We start from the raw sequence: 23,055 nt of genomic DNA, 5'->3' as shown, positions 1-23,055 counted from the left end.
TTGTATATTGTTATTAAAGATAGGGTTTATTTTTAGCAATAATTGGTTTTGTTTTTTGTTTTTTTAGTGCCATCAAGACCAGTTTCTGTTGAGAAAACAGTTGACAACAATAAACTACACGTACATTGGCAGCTACAACCGGGTTCACATACAGCGGATGTCACACGAGTTCACTGGTGTTACGGATCTTTCTATGAACATACAAATCTAGTCCAGTGTCAGGTGAACATGGGAACAAATTAAGAAAGAAATGTTTTATTTAATGACACACTCCACACATTTTATTTACGGTTATATAGTGTCGGACATAGGTTTAAGGACCACGCAGGTATTTTGAGAGGAAACCCGCTGTCACCACTTCATGGGCTACTCTTTCCGATTTATATGCACCATACCACAGACAGAATAGTACATGCCACAGCCTTTGTTACACCAGTTGTGGAGCACTGGCTGGAACAAGAAATAGCCCAATGGTTCAACTGACGGGGATCGATCCTAGACCAACCGCACATCAAGCAAATGCTTTACCACTGGGCTACAAATTAAAGGCGTTGTCTCAAAGTTACATAGTGACTAAAAATATCTTTGCCAAAGATTCTCAAGAAAACTGTTTAACCCTGAGTGCTAAAACCTTACAATTTTTATATTTGTCAGTTGATTATGTTAAGATCATAACTGAGATGAATTAACTTGTATTTATTTGTCACAAATACATGTATTTACAAATAGATGTCATATTTGGCTATTTTTACCTGCAGGTGAAAATAGCCAAATATGACTTTTGAAATTTTGAGAGTGCACCTTTAAAGCCACAGACTCTAGTTTCAGCCTGTGAAAAAGTACACTAAGTTTGGTAAATATATACATGCACAAATGTACCTGCAACACATTTGGATAAAGTTATTGTAGAGTGAAACAAGAGTTTTGACGTTAAAAGAGTGAAATACCTTTAAAAAATAGATCAGAGCTTCTCTCCATAACTTACTTTTTTAAATATGTTTGATTTCAGTGGTCAAAAATGGCTCTAACATTGAAACCTATGCCCTTGTGTTTAAAAACTAGAGTGTCCTTTTAATTAGTAGCCAAATTGAAATTTCAGTTAGCCAAACAAAATATAACATAATTAGAGTCACTTAAAAATAATTGCTTTCATTTGATTTTCAAATTAGCGTTTTAGTAATTAAATGATTAAATATATTCATCAATTTAACTTCAATTTACATTGGTAAAATATTTCATGGCTATCTGTTTTGAAATTCATACATCCAGTCTCACACTCTGTTTGCCTAACCAATTCCACAGTTTTCAGTTTAAAACGACAAGTTTAAAATCTAAGCGTTTCGTCAACTAAGTGTTGACATTGTCTAGAGAAAGCTAAACATAAAAACAGAAGTTCAGCATTTAAAGCCAGTTGGATGAAAACAGTTCAAGTGAAAGACCAGAAAGAAAAAAAGAAATGTTTTAATTAACGACACACTCAACACATTTTATTTATGGTTATATGGCGTCAGATATTTTTTTCCATTAGCAGCAAGGGTTCTTTTATATGCACTATCTCACAGACAGGATAACACATACCACGGCCTTTGATATACCAGTTGTGGTGCACTGGCTGGAACGAGAAATAGCCCAATGGGCCCACCGACGGGGATCGATCCCAGACCGACCTCGCATCGAGTAAGCGCTTTACCACTGGGCTACATCCTGATCCTGAAAGACCAGAGTTAAGAGATTAAATATCGCATGATAAAATGTCTTCAAATCAAAGTTTGTGATTTAACAAAGAACTACACCAAAAGGTTGAATTTCAGTATTCAGTGGGTATATTTTCTAGTAATTTTTTAACAATTAAAATATAATAAGCCATGTAACAAAAATAATTATTTGTGCTTCAGAATGAAATCGGTGACAAAAAGGTGATCAATTCGGAGACAGACATTAATTTCAACATACCATTCTCTGGTAACCCTGAGACTTGTGCCAATTGTGACTGGAGAATTGCTGTTTCCATGGAGACACAAGGTATCTCTAGTGGCTTGATCTGGGAGAAAAATCCACAAGGACCAGTTATCATCAATGAAATTTCAGGTAAAAACGCAAAGGAATATATTACAATATTTTCAACAGTCATTTTATTATATTTGGAAGGGTTCTTTGATGCAACAGTGAATCGTGGGTGGAAAATGATTATTTAAACGTTGATATTTTTTTTAATGTCATTCTTGTTCTTTAATTTTTTCATTTATTAATTGTAATTTTGCTAGGTATTCTCTTTTTCACCACAAGCAAATTTATAAATTTTAAAAAATATCTTAATTCAGATACCTCACAGTTAGGACAAACAAGAAAGCAGAATTTACAAAACAAATAATGTTTTCTCTTACACATGTGCAGCTATTATAATTACAATTACGGTATTTAAACACCTGTGTTTGTCAAAAACAGGCTTTGTAAATTCAGCCCATTAAATCTGTTGTAATTAGTTTATGGTTAATATGATAATGGGGTGTTTGGTAAGGTTCGGCTGTGTTGTTAGAGGGTGTATACTACCAAATCAAATCCCATAGACGACAATAGTAACATATGTGGCTAAAACTCCTACCTGCAACGTATCAACCGACATAAACGTCACGGATATAAATACTACCACCCCTAACACTTAAAGTGAATCAGAAAAAAATGGGGGTCAAGCTGCTCGTTTCTGAGATAACGGGTAGCGTCTATGACTACCCTAGTTTCGCACAAAATTCGAGTACTTATTTTTACAGGTACCCCATACATGTTTCAAGCACAAGGCTACTTGACACATTGGTACTAGATGAAATAAAATTACAATTTTTTTTTACCCAGATGAAACTATTATTTTTTACAACCAACACACTCACATTTATAACCAATCACAGGACTTGTGGTGTTCACTTCTCTATCAAAAGTTGGGTGCACCTCGAACTTTGACCCAGCCAGAAGTTATTTGGTTTAGTACTACCTAGAGAAAAGAAATAAATGTTTTATTTAACAATGCACTACCAGCCTCGGTGTTGTGATTAGGCCTAAGCCATCGAACATAAGGCTGGTAAGTACTGGGTACCGGTTCACTCCCAGACTTCTCTCTCACTACCAACTAACAACTAACCGACATGGCCCAGATAGCTGAGGTGTATGCCCAGGAAGGTGTGCTTGAACCTTAATTGGATATAAGCATGAAAATAAGTTGAATAAACAAGGCATTCAACACATTTTAATTATGGTAATATGGTGTTGAATATATGGTTAAGGACCACATATAATTAGAGAAGAAACCCGCTGCCACCACTCCTTGGCTATTCTTTTCGATTAATTAGCAGCAAGGTATCGTTTATGTGCACCATCCCCTTGAGACTGGCTGGAATGAGAAAGTAGACAAACCACACATCAGGAAAATGTTTTACCATTGGGCTATATTCCACCCTATTGTTAAAGAAAATTAATTAAGATAATGATTGCTTTTGTTTCAGACAAATGTATTAAGCTAATGTTGTTTGCATGAGAGAAAAAACATATATATATACTTTGAATTTATATGTACACATTACAATGCACCAAGTTCACCAGGTGTTTTTTTAATTATATTTTTTAGGTCACATGACAACTACAACAGTGGTAGGAATTATATTTGGTGTACTAATTCCTGTTTCGATCCTATTCTTTATCCTCTGGAAATGGTAAGAAAAAGTTGATTTTGAAAATATTTTATTTATAAATTGAATTTGATGATTTTTTATGTTGGTAAAGTGTATTGAAACACAGAACCAGAATGGCGTAGTGAATTAAGCTGTTGGTACAGTGTGTAAAGTGGTTCTGTGCTTCATACATGCAAGAACGTCAAATATTATCACTTTCAATTTATACATAATTAATATTTTTAAAGGATGGGTTCAGTTAGTGGGCATTTTTTAATTTATGCGCCCCCCCCCCCCCCCCCCACAAAAAAAATGTTTAAAGGTTTAGGTCTAATTTACTCTATATGTTTATTTCTAATTAACCATGGATATATTTAAGGATTAATTGTCTTATTTCTTTTACGTTCATCAGGGTATGTTTTTTCATACTCAGGTGAGCGTAAAAGAAATAACTGACAATTCTTATAATTAAATTTGAAACTTACTTTCTAATAACACAAAAAGTTCATGTTTTAGTACCAATATAAAGTGATGCCATCTGATATGATGTTCCCTAACAATGTTATTTTTATGTGCATCGAGAAATTAACAAATTTGCATTGCTACGGCTGGACCAATGGGATGACATTAAATTGTAATGAATGTAAGGGAAATTTAATATGATCTTACAATAAATGTTACAATCGCACAGTCTTATGTTGTTTATATTTAAGACTTCCACACATGTAAAGTCAACATGCAAGATCAGTTTAGCTCTTGAGTTTCATCTTGATATCATTCCTTACATAGTATATGTTTTGTAGTTCCAGGTGCAGAAAGTTTTTAAAAAAGCAAATGGTGTCATTTCCTAGATATAAATCACAAGTAAGTTTAAATTAAATTCTTGTATTTGATTGCTCTATATTATATTAAACAAACATTCCTTTCATTCCATCTATTTGTAAAAATAGCAGTATTATAGGTTGTACTATACCAAATAAAATCTCATAAATGACAATGTTAACATACAGTGTATGTGGTTTGAAACATTATGCAAACTATGACCTGTATATTTTAACACTATAAATGATCAATGTGCTCTAGTGATGGTGTTGAACAAAACAAACTTAACCCTAGTTTCACACAAAACTGTAATACCGTATATCTTCGCCTGTAAGTCGATCTCGGCTATAAGTCGAGTCCCTAATTTCAAGCCCTGAAAACTTATTTTTTTATTGACCCGTTTATAAGTCGACCCATGAAAAACTACTTATAAATATTGAAATATTTCTTATTTTCAGCACATGAGAACAATAATATTTGAACAAAAGAAAATTAGTTTACAAACTTCGGTTTTCACGTTTTGTACATCGCAATATGATCAGACTATTCCAATCAAACTATCATTATTACATAGCATCAAAACGAAATATTCCCTTAGTAGAGAGTGAAAGCTGTTTGACTGTTACTGTATAGTACTGTACAGATGGTTTTGTGCACAGACAACAACTTTATTTATAAACACTGACAACAGATCACTACGATAAAACTGAAAGTATCACGTTTTGCCGCCATATTAATACATGTAAGGAGGATAACTCTGGAAAGTACACTGGTTTTTGTACCAAATGATGTGTGTCCCTATTGCTCTAGATAAGTGAACTGCAGAGATCAGTCTATTTTAAGGGAAAGCTTAGTAATATTCATGAAGTTAATCACCGCCAAAACATTGTTTGAACAACCATTAATGCCAGTGACCAGATTTCAAAATAAACTCAGGCAACAGGTAGTTAGTATTGTTTACATTTTTACTATTAGTTATGACTGTTAATTTAACTAAGTGGACTGTTGTCTTGGCATGTGAGTGAGATCGTACGCCTTTTGAAGCTTTTCGCATAACCAAAACCGTTCTAATGCCCAAAAAAATAGGTTATAAAAAATGAATGTGTCAAATTAACATATTTGAGTATAAATACATGGCATACTTCAACAATAAAACTTGTAAAATAATCCCCAAAACAGTAATATTTTTTGGTGAAATTTTTTTACCCTCTTATAAGTCGACCCCCCAAGTTATAAAATAATTTTGGGGTGAAAAAAATTCGACTTATAGGCGAAGATATACGGTACATACTTTTCCACATACCCCATGCAAGCACAAGCTTAGGGTACTGACATAGTGGTAGTAGATAAAATAAAATTGCTTACATTTATTTCCGAGATAAAAATAATTTTTTGGACAACAAACATTGTCACATTTATCATCAATAGCAGGACTAGTAGTTTGAAATGTGCTACCAAATGTTGGGTGCACTTTGAAGTTTGTCTCAACCGGATGCTATTTTGTTTAGTGTTACCTATAGTTGAGATTTGAATTTATCAGCTTATAATGTTTACATAATCAAAAACAGTAGACTCTTCCAAACTAGCATCTATGTAATCTGTATTTCTTTAGCTTGTGTAATCTGGACTAGATCTATCTTTCTGACTGTGTTGTAAGGTTCCGTAGAAAGCCACATTGTCACTTCAAAAGCTCAGATAATTGCAGTTGACACTATGAAGAAGGGTTCAGACCTAGCTTTCTTTAATTTCTTCACCATTCTATCGTGACTGTAAACTAAGCAATAGTAAACTGTGATAGTAGTTTTTTTGTTTTTACAAGGCAACATCGATTTTGCTTGACAGTCATTGACAGGGCAAAGTGATGTGTACCTTGTAGTTTATATGTTAGGTTATTGTCGTCTCACATATGGCTGGCTCTGCATTTGTGTTTGCTTAATGTTACAATGAAAGTTTAGCAAATATATTTTATGATGTCTAAATTTGCATTGGTTTAATAAAGTTAAAAGAAAACCAGGTCCTCCTGTTGTGTTAAGGCAAAGGTTGGTGAGTTTATGTTGTTTGTAATGGTAAACATTTCAGATGTGAATACTAATTAATAAAAATAGGTTAATTTATAAATGTTATGCCATTTCTTTAACATTAGCTAAACTTTCGTTGTTGAGTATATATATATATATATCCAGCAATCACTGTACATATTGGAAAGATATGATGACTAGATAAATCTCTATATTTTCGATCACTGACAAAAAATATAGGTCACGTGACATTAGCCCGACTCAACTCGAGTATTTCAAAGTAGTTTTCAGTAAACATACTCTTTAAATCATTTGTTGAAGTACAGTAAAGACAAATATCTTTTATTTTTGCAATAATAATACAAAACTTGTATATTTATTCATGAATTAGAGTTTAGAAATGCTTTTTTAATGTGACAGAATGTAGCTAGCGTCTGACAAATAATGACGTCATATATCTTGTATGACGTCATACGACAAAAGCCTTGCTAGGTTGACAATATTTGATTTGCGTACATAAAACTAGAATAATTAATGATTTTCCGAATATTCCTGTAGGATTGCAGAATAAAAGGTCGAATGGTGAATGTAGCTCAGCGGAGCCTCACTGCATTCGCCATTCTAACCTTCGCAGGATAAAGCTGATATCTTAAGACAGTAACCAGTTATTCCATATATATATATGAAGAGTTCAGGCGCAAAACGTGATATATCCATTTTTAATTTTCAGTAAAAATGGGGGTTTTAATTGGCGTATATCGCGTTTTGATAAACAAAAACGGGATTTACCCAATACAATTTCATAAGGATCAATCACGTTTTGCAGCAAAACAGCGGGCCTACGATTAGCCCTTACTGACATACAATAGTGGCTTTAACTAAAAACTAGATACAAAATGGTTTATATCACGTTTTGCGCCTGAACTCTTCATATATATATATATATATATATATATATATATATATATATACATGTATATATATATATGTATGTATGTATATATATATATATATATATATATATATATATATATATATATATCAGACCTTAGTCAAGAGAAAGCAGGAGGTGTGTGTTGAAAAAGCAGGAGATTTTTTAAATTCACACAATTTAACCCAAAATCGCAAGATTTTAAAAAAAACATTATTACAATATGTTATATGAATACTTTATAGTGTCATATATACTTATTAACCTTAGATCTTGGCTTTTTTTTTTTTTTTAAAGTTTAAATATTATTATGATTTAATACATATTTAAAAAAAAAAAAATTTTTTATCCAAAAATGTTAAGAACATGAACAAGAAATAAAAAAATTAATTAGTACATTTACGGTATTACACTTACAGCCTTACAGGTTGCGTTACATTATCATTTGTGGTTAGTGTACCCATGTACCAAAGACAAATTTATATAAATCTTAAAAATTAATATTCAGTTTTTACTATAATGAGGAACGGTGGCGTGGTACTTATTTAAAATCATTATAATGATGCAATAAACATTGTATTTTCATTAATCATAAGTAAAACCTCATTACGGACATCGTGTGAAATATACCGGAATTATACCCATTTCCGTGAGTAACTTTATGTCAATGTCAAACACAACATTTGGCAAAAGTACCGTATTTTCCCCACCTCTATTTTAAAGAAATATTTCTTGGAATTAGTTTAAGGTTAGGGTTAGGGTTAGCGATAGTTATATACAATATATTTTAAAACAATTTGTTCTGTAAAACCAACATGAAGTTTATATTTCGTAATCCAGTATCGCTATGTTTTGCCTTTGAAAAATTAGACATTTTGACTATTCTGTATAAAATTTCTTCCACACGGGTGCTTTTGATGGTGCTTTTGGAAGAAATATAGCACAGAAGACAGAATGAGGCATCATGGGACTAAATCTTCGTTTTATTCCGTACACGTTCGGTTCATTCCGTCAAAATACACCCTATGAGATTTATAAGTATTAAAATGCAGTTTCACTTGTTGATCCACTGCATGGTCGAGTGGATACAGTGGTCGGCTACAGTCCCGATGGTCTGGAGTTCGAATCCAGGCCTAGAACTACATCGTTTGTAGTGTTTAATGCAATACCCAGTTCATATGGTTAATTCAATACCCCAATAGTGGGGAAAATACGGTACTCTTTCCCAAAATTAACTGACACAAGTATGTTTATACAGCTAATTGGTCTTTTCGTTGTCTTGCTGTGACATATGATTTTAACATGCATCGTGTGTATCGCTGTCAACTCGGGAGTCTGGCAGTTCAGATTCGTCATAGTTGCATTATGTAATCCAGTGGGAAGACATTTTACAATTCAGAGGTGTTATTAGAACTAAATTGGATAGTTTTTTTTTTTTATATGGCAACACTGAATGTCAATACACAGCCTGTTGAATTAGCGGCAACACGCTTCGTAGCCATTACGATGACAACAAACATTATAATAACACGTCATTTTATAAACTCCATGTGCTTTTTTAACAATATGAATAGGCTATCCCACAATTCTCACTTCGGCAAAGGTTAAACAGTCGGGACAATTCGGCCTGTTACATTCTCAGAAACCGAAAGTAGTCGACATTTTCCGAATGAGAAAAAAAGGCAGAGTTACTTCCCTTCTGTTATTTTGACAAAAGAGGATCGATTTTTTTTTTATGCTTACAAAAATGTCATTTAACAGGAGAAACTGTCTCCCGCACAGGTTAAAGGAGATTTGATCAAATACCGGGAGACTCCCGCGGAATCCGGGAGGGTTGACAGGTCTGATATATATATGTATATATATATATATATATACATACAGTGGAACTTCGTTAACTCGAAGTTGAAGGGGACGACAAAATAGTTCGAGTTTCAGGGAGTTCGAGTTTTCGAAATTCGTACAGCAGACCCAAAGTGAAACTGCATTGTAGTATTATCATTTCGTTGATATCGGAAGACACGTTTGCTGCTCCATCCCTGTCCCCAACACACAGATGTTAGCACATTCCTTCTGTGTATATGATAAAACTAAGTAAATATTAACAGAAACGAGATAAATCCGATCAGTTTGACGTACATCTCTATGTACTTTTATTGTATTTATTAATAAATTAAATGTCTTTTACCGTTAATTTTCTCTTCACACCCTTTCTTTCTGTCTCCAATCTGGGTTTTTCCCCCCATTTTTGGGCCCTTCGCCAGATTGCTTGGATGACAAGAAAGCGTGACTATTAACCGATCTGGCTATCCCCCCGTTGCTGGGTCCTTCCCCAGATTGCTCGATCTCTGATGTATCAGTTTCTAACATAACTAAATGACTAGTAATGAATCATTTTGAATTCATACTTAAATAGCAAATAACAAATTTGACATGATTCACTCGTTTAAGAGAAAAAACAAACAGCGTTAATTGTTATTACAACAGTTCTGTGAAGATTACAAGACTATCCGTACTTTGTGTAACGAGGCCCGCTGCCATGTACAAACACCGACAACCAAATGCAGGCATGTAGGATCATTTCGTTCCGCATAGTTGGCGATCTATTATTCTGTAATTACCGCGTGTATGATCGATAGCCGAGACCAGTCAGGGCGCTCACGCTTGGCTTGGGTGACAATTCATTTTTCTTTAAAGTATTACCGATACAGTTAAAAGGCTCAGTCACTCCACAAACTTCGAGTTTTGGAAGTGCAATATCCCTAAATTTTTTATGGTGGGACCAAAAAATTACTTTGAGAGATAGAGTTTTTCGAATGTTCGAAGTTTGAGTGTTCGAAGTCTGTTATTACTAGTTTGTATAGCAGTTCGGCCGGGACCGCCGTTTCACTTCGAGAGATCGACGTTTTTGAAAGATCAAAGTTTGAGTTATCGAAGGTCGACTGTATATATATATAGTTTGACATCAAAATGTAAATGAGGCTAGTGGTGCACTTGTTCTGGATTGGAACACAAACTATGACTTGAACCCAGTCTCTACGAGCTGTAAACCAAATCATTAAGATCAATTGGCGATTATTTCCACACCATAGAATGCTGTTCATATATGCTGAATAGATTCAGTTCAACATTGATATTTAGTGTTTGGTACTTTTTAAATTATTTTATGACTTGCTTAAACTGATTCTCTGTATTATCCTCAACTGTATTATAATATTTTAAAAACACCAAATGTTTTCTCTTTTTTTCAGATACTGTTCAACTTCACAGAGACACAGTTTGATGAAGAAGAAACCAGTTCCACGGTAACTGAAATGTGCAACTTTGAAGCTTTGCCACCATTCATATTTTAAAACAAAATCAGATAGGTTTTAATTTGTATCATTTATAACTTGTATTATTTATATACTCAATGAAGGCAAGCATAATGCATTGTTTAACTGTTTTAAGTGTAACATAATTGTTGAATGATGTCATGCAATATAACTATGATTTATTAACATTTCTGGTTATTGAGAATGTCCATAAGATGTATGGTTAAAGGCACTTATTCTGCTTTTCATCTTGAAAAATGTTTCTGTTGAATTGAGCACTGATTGACACTTCACATCGTATACATAGGTTGTCCACCAATCATTTTGAAATTTAGGGATTTTACAAACAAAACCTTGTTTTGTATATTGCTACCATTTCAGGATGAGTACCTGAACACATCAAACAGTTTTTATTATCGGGGTTCACCCTGTAAATTGCCAAATGAGCCAATTGCTAATTTTTATACAAAATGGCTACAACATTTAGTCTTTGGCATAACCAGTGACTTATTTACATAACCAATGAATTATAAGTTGATTATACTGATAGCTGGGCCACATTCCACGAAGCAATCTTAGCCCCAAGATCACCTAACTGCCCAGCTGACACATGCACTTAAAGTGATCTTAGCGCTAAGATCACTTTGTGGAACGGGGCCCTGGGCATGAAATGTCCAAATACTTGCATCTTTTAATACAGGAATAAAGTTTTGGTCACACATAAGTTTGCAATTTTGTGGGATGCGATAACTTAACATATAATCGACATTTGAACAGAACATTGGTGTGCGTGAAACATTGTTCCCTGCATATTTGTCTTATTATTTTTGCACAATACTTTTGACGTTACCTTAAGAATTCTTTTTGTTGTTTTACAGAAACTGTCAGAAGAATTAACTCCAACTGCATGGGACAAGCACAAGGAGAAACCAATGCCCAAAGACAGTGGACACAACAGCAGCATCTCGTCCTGCTCTAGAGACCGAAAGAGCCACGTCAGCAATGGCAGTCAGTCCAGCAGTTTTGCTAAACTGATCAAGAGACCTTTGTCCTTTTCTGTTCCTAATCTCTTGCCAGCACGCAGTGATCCCCATCTTACAGGCTTGTTGGGACGCAAGAGAACTACCAGTGGTGGCCACGGAGATCGTGCCGAATGTCTCAAAACTGTAAATGTTGGTGATGTTCACCATGATGATCTCTGGAATACCGACTGTGACACACAAGAGACATTGTTTAACAATGAAAGACAAGAAAACAGTGCTTCAGGAATTTCCGAAAGCCAACTCTTGACAATTGCTGATAGCAGTGTTTCAGGAACCTGTTAGAAAACTTCCTTGGACTCCCCACATGGTAGTTTATCTGGTACTTCTGACATAGAACATAAAATGCATGTGAAGAAGCTAAAATACCTGATAACAGAACTTCAGGAATTTCAGAAACAAAATGTTCTTCTGAAGCATCTGGGATATAATTCCAGATGGTAGTATTTCTGGAAAGAATTTTCTGAAATTTCCAAGAAAAACATTCTTGGAAAATGTCAATGATCTCAGCTGGTTGGACAACGATGACAAGATGAGTGATCCAAAACTACAGGTCGCAGAAAATGACACAGGTGTTCACTCAGACTGTGAGCCAAAGATCTGTTTTCATAATGTCATTTATTTGATACAAAACTTGTAATATACATTATTGCATGATCATACTCATGCATGGCTCTACCATTAACATTCATCATCCACTTGTCCACTAGAATGAGCTATCCATTTTTTCATGTCTCATCTGAATTAGAAAAGCAAAAAAAAAGAAAAAAAGGTGGTGATGGTGGCAAGTTTGGTTACCATATTGTTGTGTGTTGGTAGACTTGTGAAAAGACATACTCCTTATTTTGGCTACAAAAAAGTGCAAAAAGTAAAGACGAAATACAAGCACTCGTCTTTTAACTGAACCGAAGATGATATCGGTCTGACATTCACAGACAGTTCAGGTTTTGCTGAACCAATCAAAGTTTTAAAATATTATCGCCAGCTGATAAAAAGTAGTTTCGTTTTTGTAAAGGCAGTGTATATATTATTTGGCACTCGAGATAAATGATTTTAATGATAAACACTACCACTTCCGTTGTTTGGATAAGCGTTCATATCCCCCCAAAATGAAAAGTTTACAATATTTTACAAAGAACTGCTGAATAAACAGAATGACAGAAATGACAGAAAGTAAAAATCATCAGTTACAACCAATTTATATCTGCAACGGAGGACAAAATATCAGACGATAGTTAGTGGAAACAAAAGACATAATGACCGTTCTGATCACATGACAAATTTGGCACCAAATAAGTGGGGTTAAGTAAAATATAATTTTTATTGTGTCTATTAAACATACAAATGGATACAGATATGGGACAAAATAGAGGCTGTTAAAAATACTGTTAAATTACGTTACGGTAACTGTCGTAAATGTTTTGTCAATTGCTTTTTCGTACACAACGCGTCTTATTTCCTTTGATGTCCAGTGTGCAGACTGATCGTTGTTTTTTTGTGTGGAAAAAAGTGTGCATTTGGAAATGGCGGAGATAGGTGCTGGAAAATAAAGAGGGGCGCACAAAAATAAAGGAGGGCGAAGAACATGAAAGGAGGGCGGCAAAATGGAATAGCGGGGCAGGGCGCCCCACTTAAATGGAGCAGCGAGAACACGGCAAATTATAAATTTAATATAGTTCACTTGTTCTAGACTCAAAACCATTCCTCCCTGTCTTAGGGCTAGGGATGGTAGGTGTCATTAAAAACAATTCACATTTATACAAAGCCATTTACTTATACACAAAGAAATGGATCTACAGGTCACTTTTTTATACAACCGTCTTTGATGGGTTGTGTTATGGTATGCCATTGTCCTTCTGTCTCAATGTCCATCTGTAAACTTTTCATTTCCAAAGCACATCTTTCTCATCAATTCATATAGGATCTCATCAAACCTTGCATGAATATGTGGCCACCAGCAATCTATGTCCTGTTCATGACATTAAAATACTTACCAAGGTAATTAAGTCAAATTGTAATCATGCAAATAGGCACCAGTGTTTTAAGGATGTAAATCATAATTTATTTTTGTGAACCTCTAAATACATACGGTGATTATTTATTTTATTTTTCAAACAATAAAATTGCAAGACTTGCAAGAAATTATTTTTCAAGTAAGTACATTATATGATGAAGTAACACAAATTTAACAACAATGCACCTACATAAAAAGAAAGGTTGGTTCCTATTTTATTTCTCACTTTATTACTAATTTGTGGATGGGAGTGTGAGCCTTTTAAACTGATACAATTTTTGCTAACATTTATTTGGAGTGGGAGGGATATGCCATTACACATGTTAAAGGCTAAATTTATAATAAAATTATGAACTGTGATCCAGTGCCTCCATATATTTTCCTTCTCTGTAGAAATATTTGCCAGACTATTAAAAAACAATGATAATATAAAAGGAATAAAACTTGGTAACATTGAATATTTATTTACTCAATTTGCAGATGATACAACAGTAATATTAGATGGAACGGAGAAAAGCCTATATGCTATTCTGAATACTGTAACATTTTATTCTAGATTTTCAGGTCTTAAAGTAAATGTGGAGAAAACTAAATTGATTTGGATAAGATCAAAAAAACGCAGTCGTTATAAATTATGTAAAGAATGGAAACTTGATTGGACAGACCAGTTGAATTTATTGGGAATTAAGTTTGATGTTGATTTAGAAAATATAGTTAAAATTAATTATACTGATAAAGTGAAAGCTATTGAGTCTTTAATGAATATTTGGTCAAGTAGAACTTTAACACCATTAGGAAGAAACACGGTTGTAAAATCCTTATTTATGGCAAAACTAAATCATTTATTTTTGGCCATTCCAAATCTAATTGAACCTCTAAATGCATACGGTGATTATTTATTTTATTTTTCAAACATAATAAAATCGCAAGACTTGCAAGAAATTATTTTTCAAGTAAGTACATTATATGATGAAGTAACACAAATTTAACAACAATGCACCTACATGTACATAAAAAGAAAAGTTGGTTCCTATTTTATTTCTCACTTTATTACTAATTTGTGAATGGGAGTGTGAGCCTTTTAAACTGATACAATTTTTGACAACATTTATTTAGAGTGGGAGGGATGTGCCATTACACATGTTAAAGGCTAAATTTATAATAAAATTATGAACTATAAGCTTTATGCTTTAAATCTATTTTACTGTATACTTTGTATTCCCAATGACGAGGGTAATGTGTTATTCCTACGTTTGCTTTCAGGTAAGCATCTTACAAAATACTAGAGCTGGGCGGTATACCGTATATACATTCAGTATCAGTATTATGTCAATACCAATTTACTGTACAGAGCAATTTCTTTTCCACATTACCTGTTTTCAAACAAGTGCAATTCCCCCCCCCCCCCCCCCCCCCCCCCCCCCCCCCTGCGGCTAGTAGTCTGGTCCGAACATCCCAAAAGCCAATGGGATGGCCTAAATTCTTCTACTGTATAATTTCGGTATTGAAAAATATTTCCTGGCATTTAGTAAAGCACTAATAATATATCTGACAAACGCAAAATGGGTTGGTATAAATCAGACGAGAGCCTTGTGTATGGAATTTAATTGTATTTAGATGAAATTAGCAGGTGAGCCTTATCTCAAGCATGCATTTAAAGCCGAAAATACTGAATACCATACCGATACCGAGATAAATCACCTCAAAAATACCGATATCGATACCCAAGCCTAAAATTTCAATACCGCCCAGCCCTACAAAATACATTCAAACTTTATACGAAAACAAGAATGCCTTATTAAGTGATGTCATTTTAATGTTAGTACGTACACTTCAGAGCCAGTTCTACAAATTACATCACCTCTGCAGATGAATTACATCACTATTCTAGAGTTAACTCTTGGTCTGTTTTCAGTTTAGTCAAAACATTATTTTAATACAGGATTTTCAATTATTTGTATAAAATTGAAATAGCCTTTAATGGAAATGAAAAGTTATGTAATGTCATCTTCTGGTATTTGCATACAACTTGGCAAAAAAAAATTTGGTCTGGTTTTAACTTTATTTGACCTCTAGGACAATGTGGCTGAAATAACAGAAATAATAGCTTTTCCCCTTAATTTTTATGGTCTGCAGGATAAAGATAAGAACTTGTTGATGATGTCAGATATCAGCTTTATCCTGTTCAGGCCGAATGAGAAATTCCACTTGTCATGGCCTCGTGGAATTTCCCATTCTTGCCTTCATAGGATAAAGCAGATATCTGATGTCATTAACTAGTTATTTTCTGTATAAAGTTAGCCTGTAATAAATAGTGGATATCAATTTATAAGTGACAAAGCATGCATCAATTTAATGTTTTATTTCATGCACTTGTTTAATGCTTCATTCATTTATATGTTTCCCTTTGTTTGATACCCATTAACTGATGTATACTTTTTGCTCGGGGGTCAGTAAACATTGATTCATTCATCTATTCATTCATCTATTCATTCATTCATTCATTCATTCATTCATTCATTCATTCATTCAATCAATCAATCAATCAATCAATCAATCATAGTTTAATGCTGTTAATTGTTGTATTGGGTAACTTTATTGAAAACTGATGAATATTTTAGCACATTATTTTTAAGACAAGTAGAAAAAGTATGACTCGTGTAAATTGACAAACAATCAGACATGATCTTGGCTCCTTTGAAAATGATACCTTAAAGTGTGACATGGACATTAGACCAGAACACACTACAATAGCTGTTTTTTTAAAGAATAATTCAGGTTAGATGATCACGTCTTTAGTATAATGTTGAAGATTGTGCTATTCATAGGTGTGATTTTCTAGAGAACTCCCCCGACACAACAAAGCTAATTGAAGGATATGAAAATTACATTAAGGTTTCATTTGTACAGAAATATGTTTATCGGGTCCACTCTGAGAAAAAAACGTACCATCCAGATAAAAGTGGTTCCTCAGTAGATATAAACATTAAACAATTTTTTATCATTTTGTTCTTTTATTTAAATGTTTGTCTTTTAGAACCACGCCGTTTGTGCCAAGTCTTTTTTCTTTTGTCTTTTTTCTTACTTATTCTTAGGCTAGGGATGTTTGATGCTATCTTAGTAAAATTGTAAAACCATTTTAAGCTATGAATATGATGTCACTACACCATCTACACCACACGCTATAATGATGTCATAGCATACAGTGGTTTTACGATTTCATAGTACTACAATAGCTTCAGAAATATGGGCCCAGGTCTCTTACATGAGAGGTGAAGTTGCTTACACTTGCCAAAATGTGCAAAGTGATGGGTTTCTGCACTTGCCTTTCATCATTTTGATAATTAGATTAGTGTTGTTATGATGCTGAATTTTTATGTGTGCGCAACTGATCACCTTTTGTGAAATTACTCACCTGGAATTATCAAATGGAGAGTTGATAACTGTGTTCTCAGATTATAACTAGTGTTTCAGATAATAATGTAATTAAAAAAAAGAAGTGTTTTTTTCATAGTTAACAATTAAAGGTCCTATGTCAAAGTTGAAACTACAATATTTGGTTATTTTCACTTTTATTTGTAATATATAACTACAAATTAATCGATCCCACGTGTAATCGTTCCAGAACCCCTGTGTGTGCTGTAACCTCACCGTGGTGCAGGGGTGTAACATTCTCTTTGAGAATGGCCAATACAGCACAAAATTAAGTTTTGAGTAAAATTCAGTATCCGTAAAATTCTGTGATATGTGTGTTTTTGTACAGTTCTTTACACTGTTTTTGTTTAAGTCTTGAATTTTTATATTGATCTTGATCATCGCTTTATTTATTTGCATTACCATGGTTTGACACCCAGTAGCCGATATCTTTTTCGTGCTGGGGTGTCGTTAAACATTCATTCATTCATTCATTCGTTCCAGAATTAACTCAGGAATAATAATTTTTTTAAGTCTTGTACTGGACAACAAGAGGGGTTTCCCAAATAATTTGTGGCTAAATATAGCATGGTCACCATCTTTGTTTCTTTGTCAGTTGGCCTCAGATTACAGTTATCTTCCCATTTGGTTGTCCAAAATCCGGAAGTTTCACCACGCAAGTAGTCTGCTGTTTGACTGTGATTATTTCATGGCAGACAGCTATGAAGTGGCAACTGTTTGACTGAAGTGACAGGGGATAGCATGTAGTTTGTAAACATGTGTAACTTGTTGACATTGAAGACTTGTTTGTGGTAATTCCGGCCCATGCAAAAGTAGTGCTTTTTGTGTAAAATGGGTGTACTCCGGCCTGGTTTAGAGGGTGTGTCTGTTTAAACCAATATGCTGGGAGAAAGAGCTGGACAACAGGGGTTGTCCTTTTCAGGGTATGTGTCCCCCGTGCAGGCAAAGGTACATACAAAACTTCACGGGCCTGCTGATATTAATAAAAATGTTATAGCCACTAAGGCTATATAGAAACATATAGCGAAATTAATTGTGGTCTGAGGCCTGATATAGTTCACACATTACACCAGTTAAATGCTTGATTCTGATGAAAGTATTATAACCAGAGAGGTGAAATTACACAGACTGATTGTGCATACCACAAGGAATATGAAAACTAATTTATTTATTTTCTAAATATTTTATTAAATTAAAAAACATTTTTTTTGAATTTATTAAAAATTAAAATTAAAATGTTCAACTTTTAAATTTCAGTATCCTCCAAAATAGCATAAGATGACCTCTGATGTTACTACAGGTTGTTGCAATATTTTTTAACGGTTTTGAGCTAATAATTTGGTAAAAAAGAGCAAAAGTTGGATTTTGTTAGTCAATATTGAGATTTTAATTTTTTTTACATATTGAATTTTAATGAGTTTCTCAATTATTGCAATTGGACAGAAGATCTAAATATAATGAATATATCACTACTAAATGTAATTAAACACTTTAAATAAATAGTATACAGTTTTTAACAAGATTAAGTACTCTAATAATACATTTCACCTACATTTATGTAAATTACACACTTCAGTCATTTTTCAAAAATGGTCTTTTATCCTTAGAAAATCTAATAGGCTAATATTCTATGCTGTCTGAATGTATTTATTGTGTTCAGTAATCAGATGCTGGTATACTTGTCAAGTTTATTGCAGAAAATGTGCCAAAAAGGTTAACATTTGGCTTGTAATACATATGGCAGAATAATCCATAATGCATATTCAGTGGTCATTACTACAAACATCCTTCCAATCAAGAAATACTACACTGAGGTATCCCAGACACTGGCACATGACTACACTTGTTAACAGTTATCACTGGAAACTGAAAAATATGGTGCAAGTACCTCTTGGTAGGATTTATATCAGCATTTTGTGACAAAATCTTTCATTTTCAAAGTTGTCGTCAACAAAAAAAATATTATGGTGTATACCTAAGTAATATCTGTAGGGCATATTCATATTAATATGCATTTATATGGACTGTTTTGCCTTTTACAAAGTGGCTACATGTCTAATACAGTAAATGAAGTAGATTAAGTAAATACAGCAGGTCAAAATTGAATATGAGGCCTATCATGTCTAATTTTCCCTGAAATTAGTGTGTAAACATTTGTTGCAAATGGCCCCAATTTTGTGACTTTCACCATCCCTCTGACACATTTCTAATAATGTATCATGAATTCAGTCACCATATCTTTACTAAGCCTCCACTTATCATATCTAAAATGCAAAATTTTACAGTTTTAGATTTTTTTGTTTCTCAAAAATTTAAATTTAAGTTTAATATTAAATTAAAAATGAAGTAAAATCTAATGATTGATTTTTTTTCCTTTAAATATTTCAAAATCTTTCCAAGACAACACTGTGCAGATAGAACATATGTAGAAGAAAAAATAGCTGCTCATTGTATGAAGAAATTCCAAAATTTGATAAAGTTATTACATTTTGAAGTTGGTGTCCCTCAAGTTTCCATTGCTAAAATTGGCCATGGCAAGGCACTGTGGTAGGTGTTTTAACACAGCCTCTGTATACTCTCAGTTTAAAGGTGACATACCGATACTTACCGAGCATTGCTTTAATATGTATATCATTGGAATGCATTAGTGTGGGCCAGTTTTTAGGGGGAAAAATGGACTGATAGGCCTCAGATTACAGTTATCTTCCCATTTGGTTGTCCAAAATCCGGAAGTTTCACCGCGCAAGTAGTCTGCTGTTTGACTGTGATTATTTCATGGCAGACAGCTATGAAGTGGCAACTGTTTGACTGAAGTGACAGGGGATAGCATGTAGTTTGTAAACATGTGTAACTTGTTGACATTGAAGACTTGTTTGTGGTAATTCCGGCCCATGCAAAAGTAGTGCTTTTTGTGTAAAATGGGTGTACTCCGGCCTGGTTTAGAGGGTGTGTCTGTTTAAACCAATATGCTGGGAGAAAGAGCTGGACAACAGGGGTTGTCCTTTTCAGGGTATGTGTCCCCCGTGCAGGCAAAGGTACATACAAAACTTCACGGGCCTGCTGATATTAATAAAAATGTTATAGCCACTAAGGCTATATAGAAACATATAGCGAAATTAATTGTAGTCTGAGGCCAGTTGTCTTCAAAGAATTGTGGTAAAAATGTAGTCTGTTTAATGTGTACACATAAAACAGTGACATCACTAGTTAATGCGTGTGACACACTTGCAAGATTCCCCCTAAAATACTTTTTTTTTTTCTACTAGTAAATGGAATTATTTTATTGTAAATTTTATATAGGCATAAACTTTGTTTCCAAGGAAACATTAAAAAATATTTTTGGCAGAAACGGCCATTATCTGCAACTTTGACATAGCACCTTTAATACTAATAGTTTGAGTGATCATATAGTGTTGACTAAAATACTTTGTTATAGATATGTATGTGTGTTATTAATATATAGGAACATTAAAATGTAGATTTTTTTTTTTTAAATGTTAATTTTCAGTGTTGTTTTTTCTTTGGATTGTTTTTCATCGAGTTATGGAAATGACTTAGTCTGATAGTATATGGTATTGTATGGTAATAAGTATTTGCACCATTGTACATTGAACACTATTTTGTAGTCGCAGACCGTAGTTTTAGTCCTAGGAAAGTGGACCATAAGTTTGGGTCATCTACAACCTATAACACATTTCAGTAAAGTTACAAATTGAGAGAAACAAGAATCTGCGACATTGAAATGGAGAAATACCCTTAAAAAGACTAGAGCTTGTATCTAGAAGCTTTACCTATCAAAGGTATGTGCATTTTAAAAATATGAAAACTGTGTATTAGAAACACTAGGGTGACTAGAACCAGTTATGATGTACGGAAATGGATAATCTAAATAATAAATTCTAATTAATGTCTGATTTCAATGATGAAAAAAATGCTCTATGTCGTAGTGTTTAAAAACTAGGGTCTGTCACTTTAATATATCAAGTTGTTAGAACATTATAGGCTTAATAAAAAAGAAATGTTTTATTTAACAACACACTCAACACATTTTATTTACGGTTATATGTCGTCGGACATATGATTAAGGACCACACAGATATTGAGAGAGGAAACCTGCTGTCGCCACTTCATGGGCTACTCTTTCTGATTGGCAGCAAGGGATCTTTTATATGCACCATCCCACAGACAGGGTAGTACATACCACAGCCTTTGATATACCAGTCATGGTGCACTGGCTGGAACAAGAAATAGCACAATGTGCCCACCGACATTATAGGCTTAATAGGACAAAACATTAAGAATTTTGAACAGAAACTATAAAATTGTTATACCGTTTTAAAGCAAAATGTTTTTACATCTGAACTTTATATCTTATTCTATCTTCATTTTAATGTTGTTGTTTTTTTAATATTTACTTCTAAATTCATTGTTAACCCCATATATCATTTAACTTTGTTTTTACAACTCAGTGTTCCATATTACTGTTGTTGAATAAATTATACAATGTCATGTAATCATATCATTCTGTTAAATTGAATCATTTACCTAGAGTATTTTTATTTATTAATTGCCCATTATTCCATTCAAAATTATGTGGGGTTTATTTCAGTGCCATTTCTAGGCACATGTACTATATTTAGATACAGAAAATATACAAGCTTCTATTAATATACAAGCTTCTATTTATATTAATTTATAAGTCAAGTGAAATATTAATTAGGCTCCAACAAATAAAAATTATTTCTTGAGTTTTAAGTCATTTATTATCCGAACCAAAATGTTGTGTGCAAACAATGTACCCAGGTGAAGGAAGGAAATGTTTTATTTGACGACGCACTCAACACATTTTATTTATGGTTATATGGCATCGGATATATGGTTAAGGGCGACACAGATATTGAGAAAGGAAACCCACTGTCACCACTTCGTGGGCTACTCTCTTTGATTAGCAAGGGATCTTTTATATGTACCATCCCATACCATGGCCTTTCATATACCAGTCATGGTGCACTGGCTGGAACGAGAAATAGCCCAATGGGGCCACCGACGGGGATCAATCCTAAACCGACTGCGCATAAAGTGAGTGCTTTACCACTGGGCTACGTCCCGCCCCATGCTCGGGTGAATGCAAATAACAACTTTTCAACATCTTGAAAGAAATGGCATCTTTTCAAACATATCCCTTTATGAACAAAACATTTTTAATAAAAAATCTTTTGTAATTCCTAATGTGGTAAACAGCTAAACAGAATGTGTGGTTTGCTATAGTACTTTATAATAATTGATATACATAATTTTACTGCATTTGTTTTGAATCTGGACTATTTGCATTTTTTAAGATAGATTTTGATACATCTTTAAGCAGTACTGCACAAAATGTTCCATGATATTCACTGTTTGTAACCACCACCGCTTTATTTATTTGTAATTAAAAATTTAATATTTCATACCTACATGCATTTGTTTTCTATACTTTGCTTGGTATTAAAATACTGAGACCTGGTCCAAGGCTTTTAAAATTGTTTGAAGTTTAATACTGTGGCAATGCTATACAACGGCACAAAAATAGGAAGTAAATATGGCCTGCTGTTATTTTGTTTTAATAGCATGCCAAAAGAAATATTCCCTGCTAACAACTATGGCCTGCTGGAAATAAGACAGGACAGTGTGGGATGGTGTGTGAAGATTTTAGACCTCGGAGATGCAAATGTTTGCTAAATAAATAAAAAATATTTATGAACATAATTAATAGGGTTGTTAAATTGAGAATTTAGTTTTTACAGTTGCAGCAAAAGTGTTCCATTTTCAAGGTGGTCATAATG

At 33.6% G+C, this 23,055-nt stretch overlaps 1 protein-coding gene and 1 long non-coding RNA gene across 2 annotated transcripts in view; both read left to right on the top strand.

The window, feature by feature from the left end:
* Nucleotides 1–12,837, top strand: part of LOC121376557 — a 51,651-nt gene extending 38,814 nt beyond the window's left edge. Inside the window, exons 13-18 of the mRNA XM_041504468.1 lie at nucleotides 68–222; nucleotides 1,896–2,088; nucleotides 3,617–3,701; nucleotides 4,463–4,523; nucleotides 10,682–10,735; nucleotides 11,623–12,837. Of these exons, the coding sequence (XP_041360402.1) occupies nucleotides 68–222; nucleotides 1,896–2,088; nucleotides 3,617–3,701; nucleotides 4,463–4,523; nucleotides 10,682–10,735; nucleotides 11,623–12,069 (995 nt within the window). The 3' untranslated portion in view covers nucleotides 12,070–12,837. The remainder of the gene's footprint in view (nucleotides 1–67; nucleotides 223–1,895; nucleotides 2,089–3,616; nucleotides 3,702–4,462; nucleotides 4,524–10,681; nucleotides 10,736–11,622) is intronic.
* A 4,794-nt stretch (nucleotides 12,838–17,631) lies between these two features.
* LOC121375553 lies at nucleotides 17,632–20,734 on the top strand. Its single transcript, XR_005958323.1, has 2 exons — nucleotides 17,632–17,823; nucleotides 20,366–20,734. It is a non-coding gene; the product is annotated as an uncharacterized LOC121375553 (long non-coding RNA).
* Nucleotides 20,735–23,055: the final 2,321 nt, after the last annotated feature.

Source organism: Gigantopelta aegis, chromosome 6, assembly GCF_016097555.1.
Source record: "Gigantopelta aegis isolate Gae_Host chromosome 6, Gae_host_genome, whole genome shotgun sequence".
NCBI classification, from domain to species: Eukaryota; Metazoa; Mollusca; class Gastropoda; order Neomphalida; family Peltospiridae; genus Gigantopelta; species Gigantopelta aegis.
Note: the sequence above shows the minus strand (reverse complement) of the source record. Positions and strands in the feature narration are given on the sequence as shown.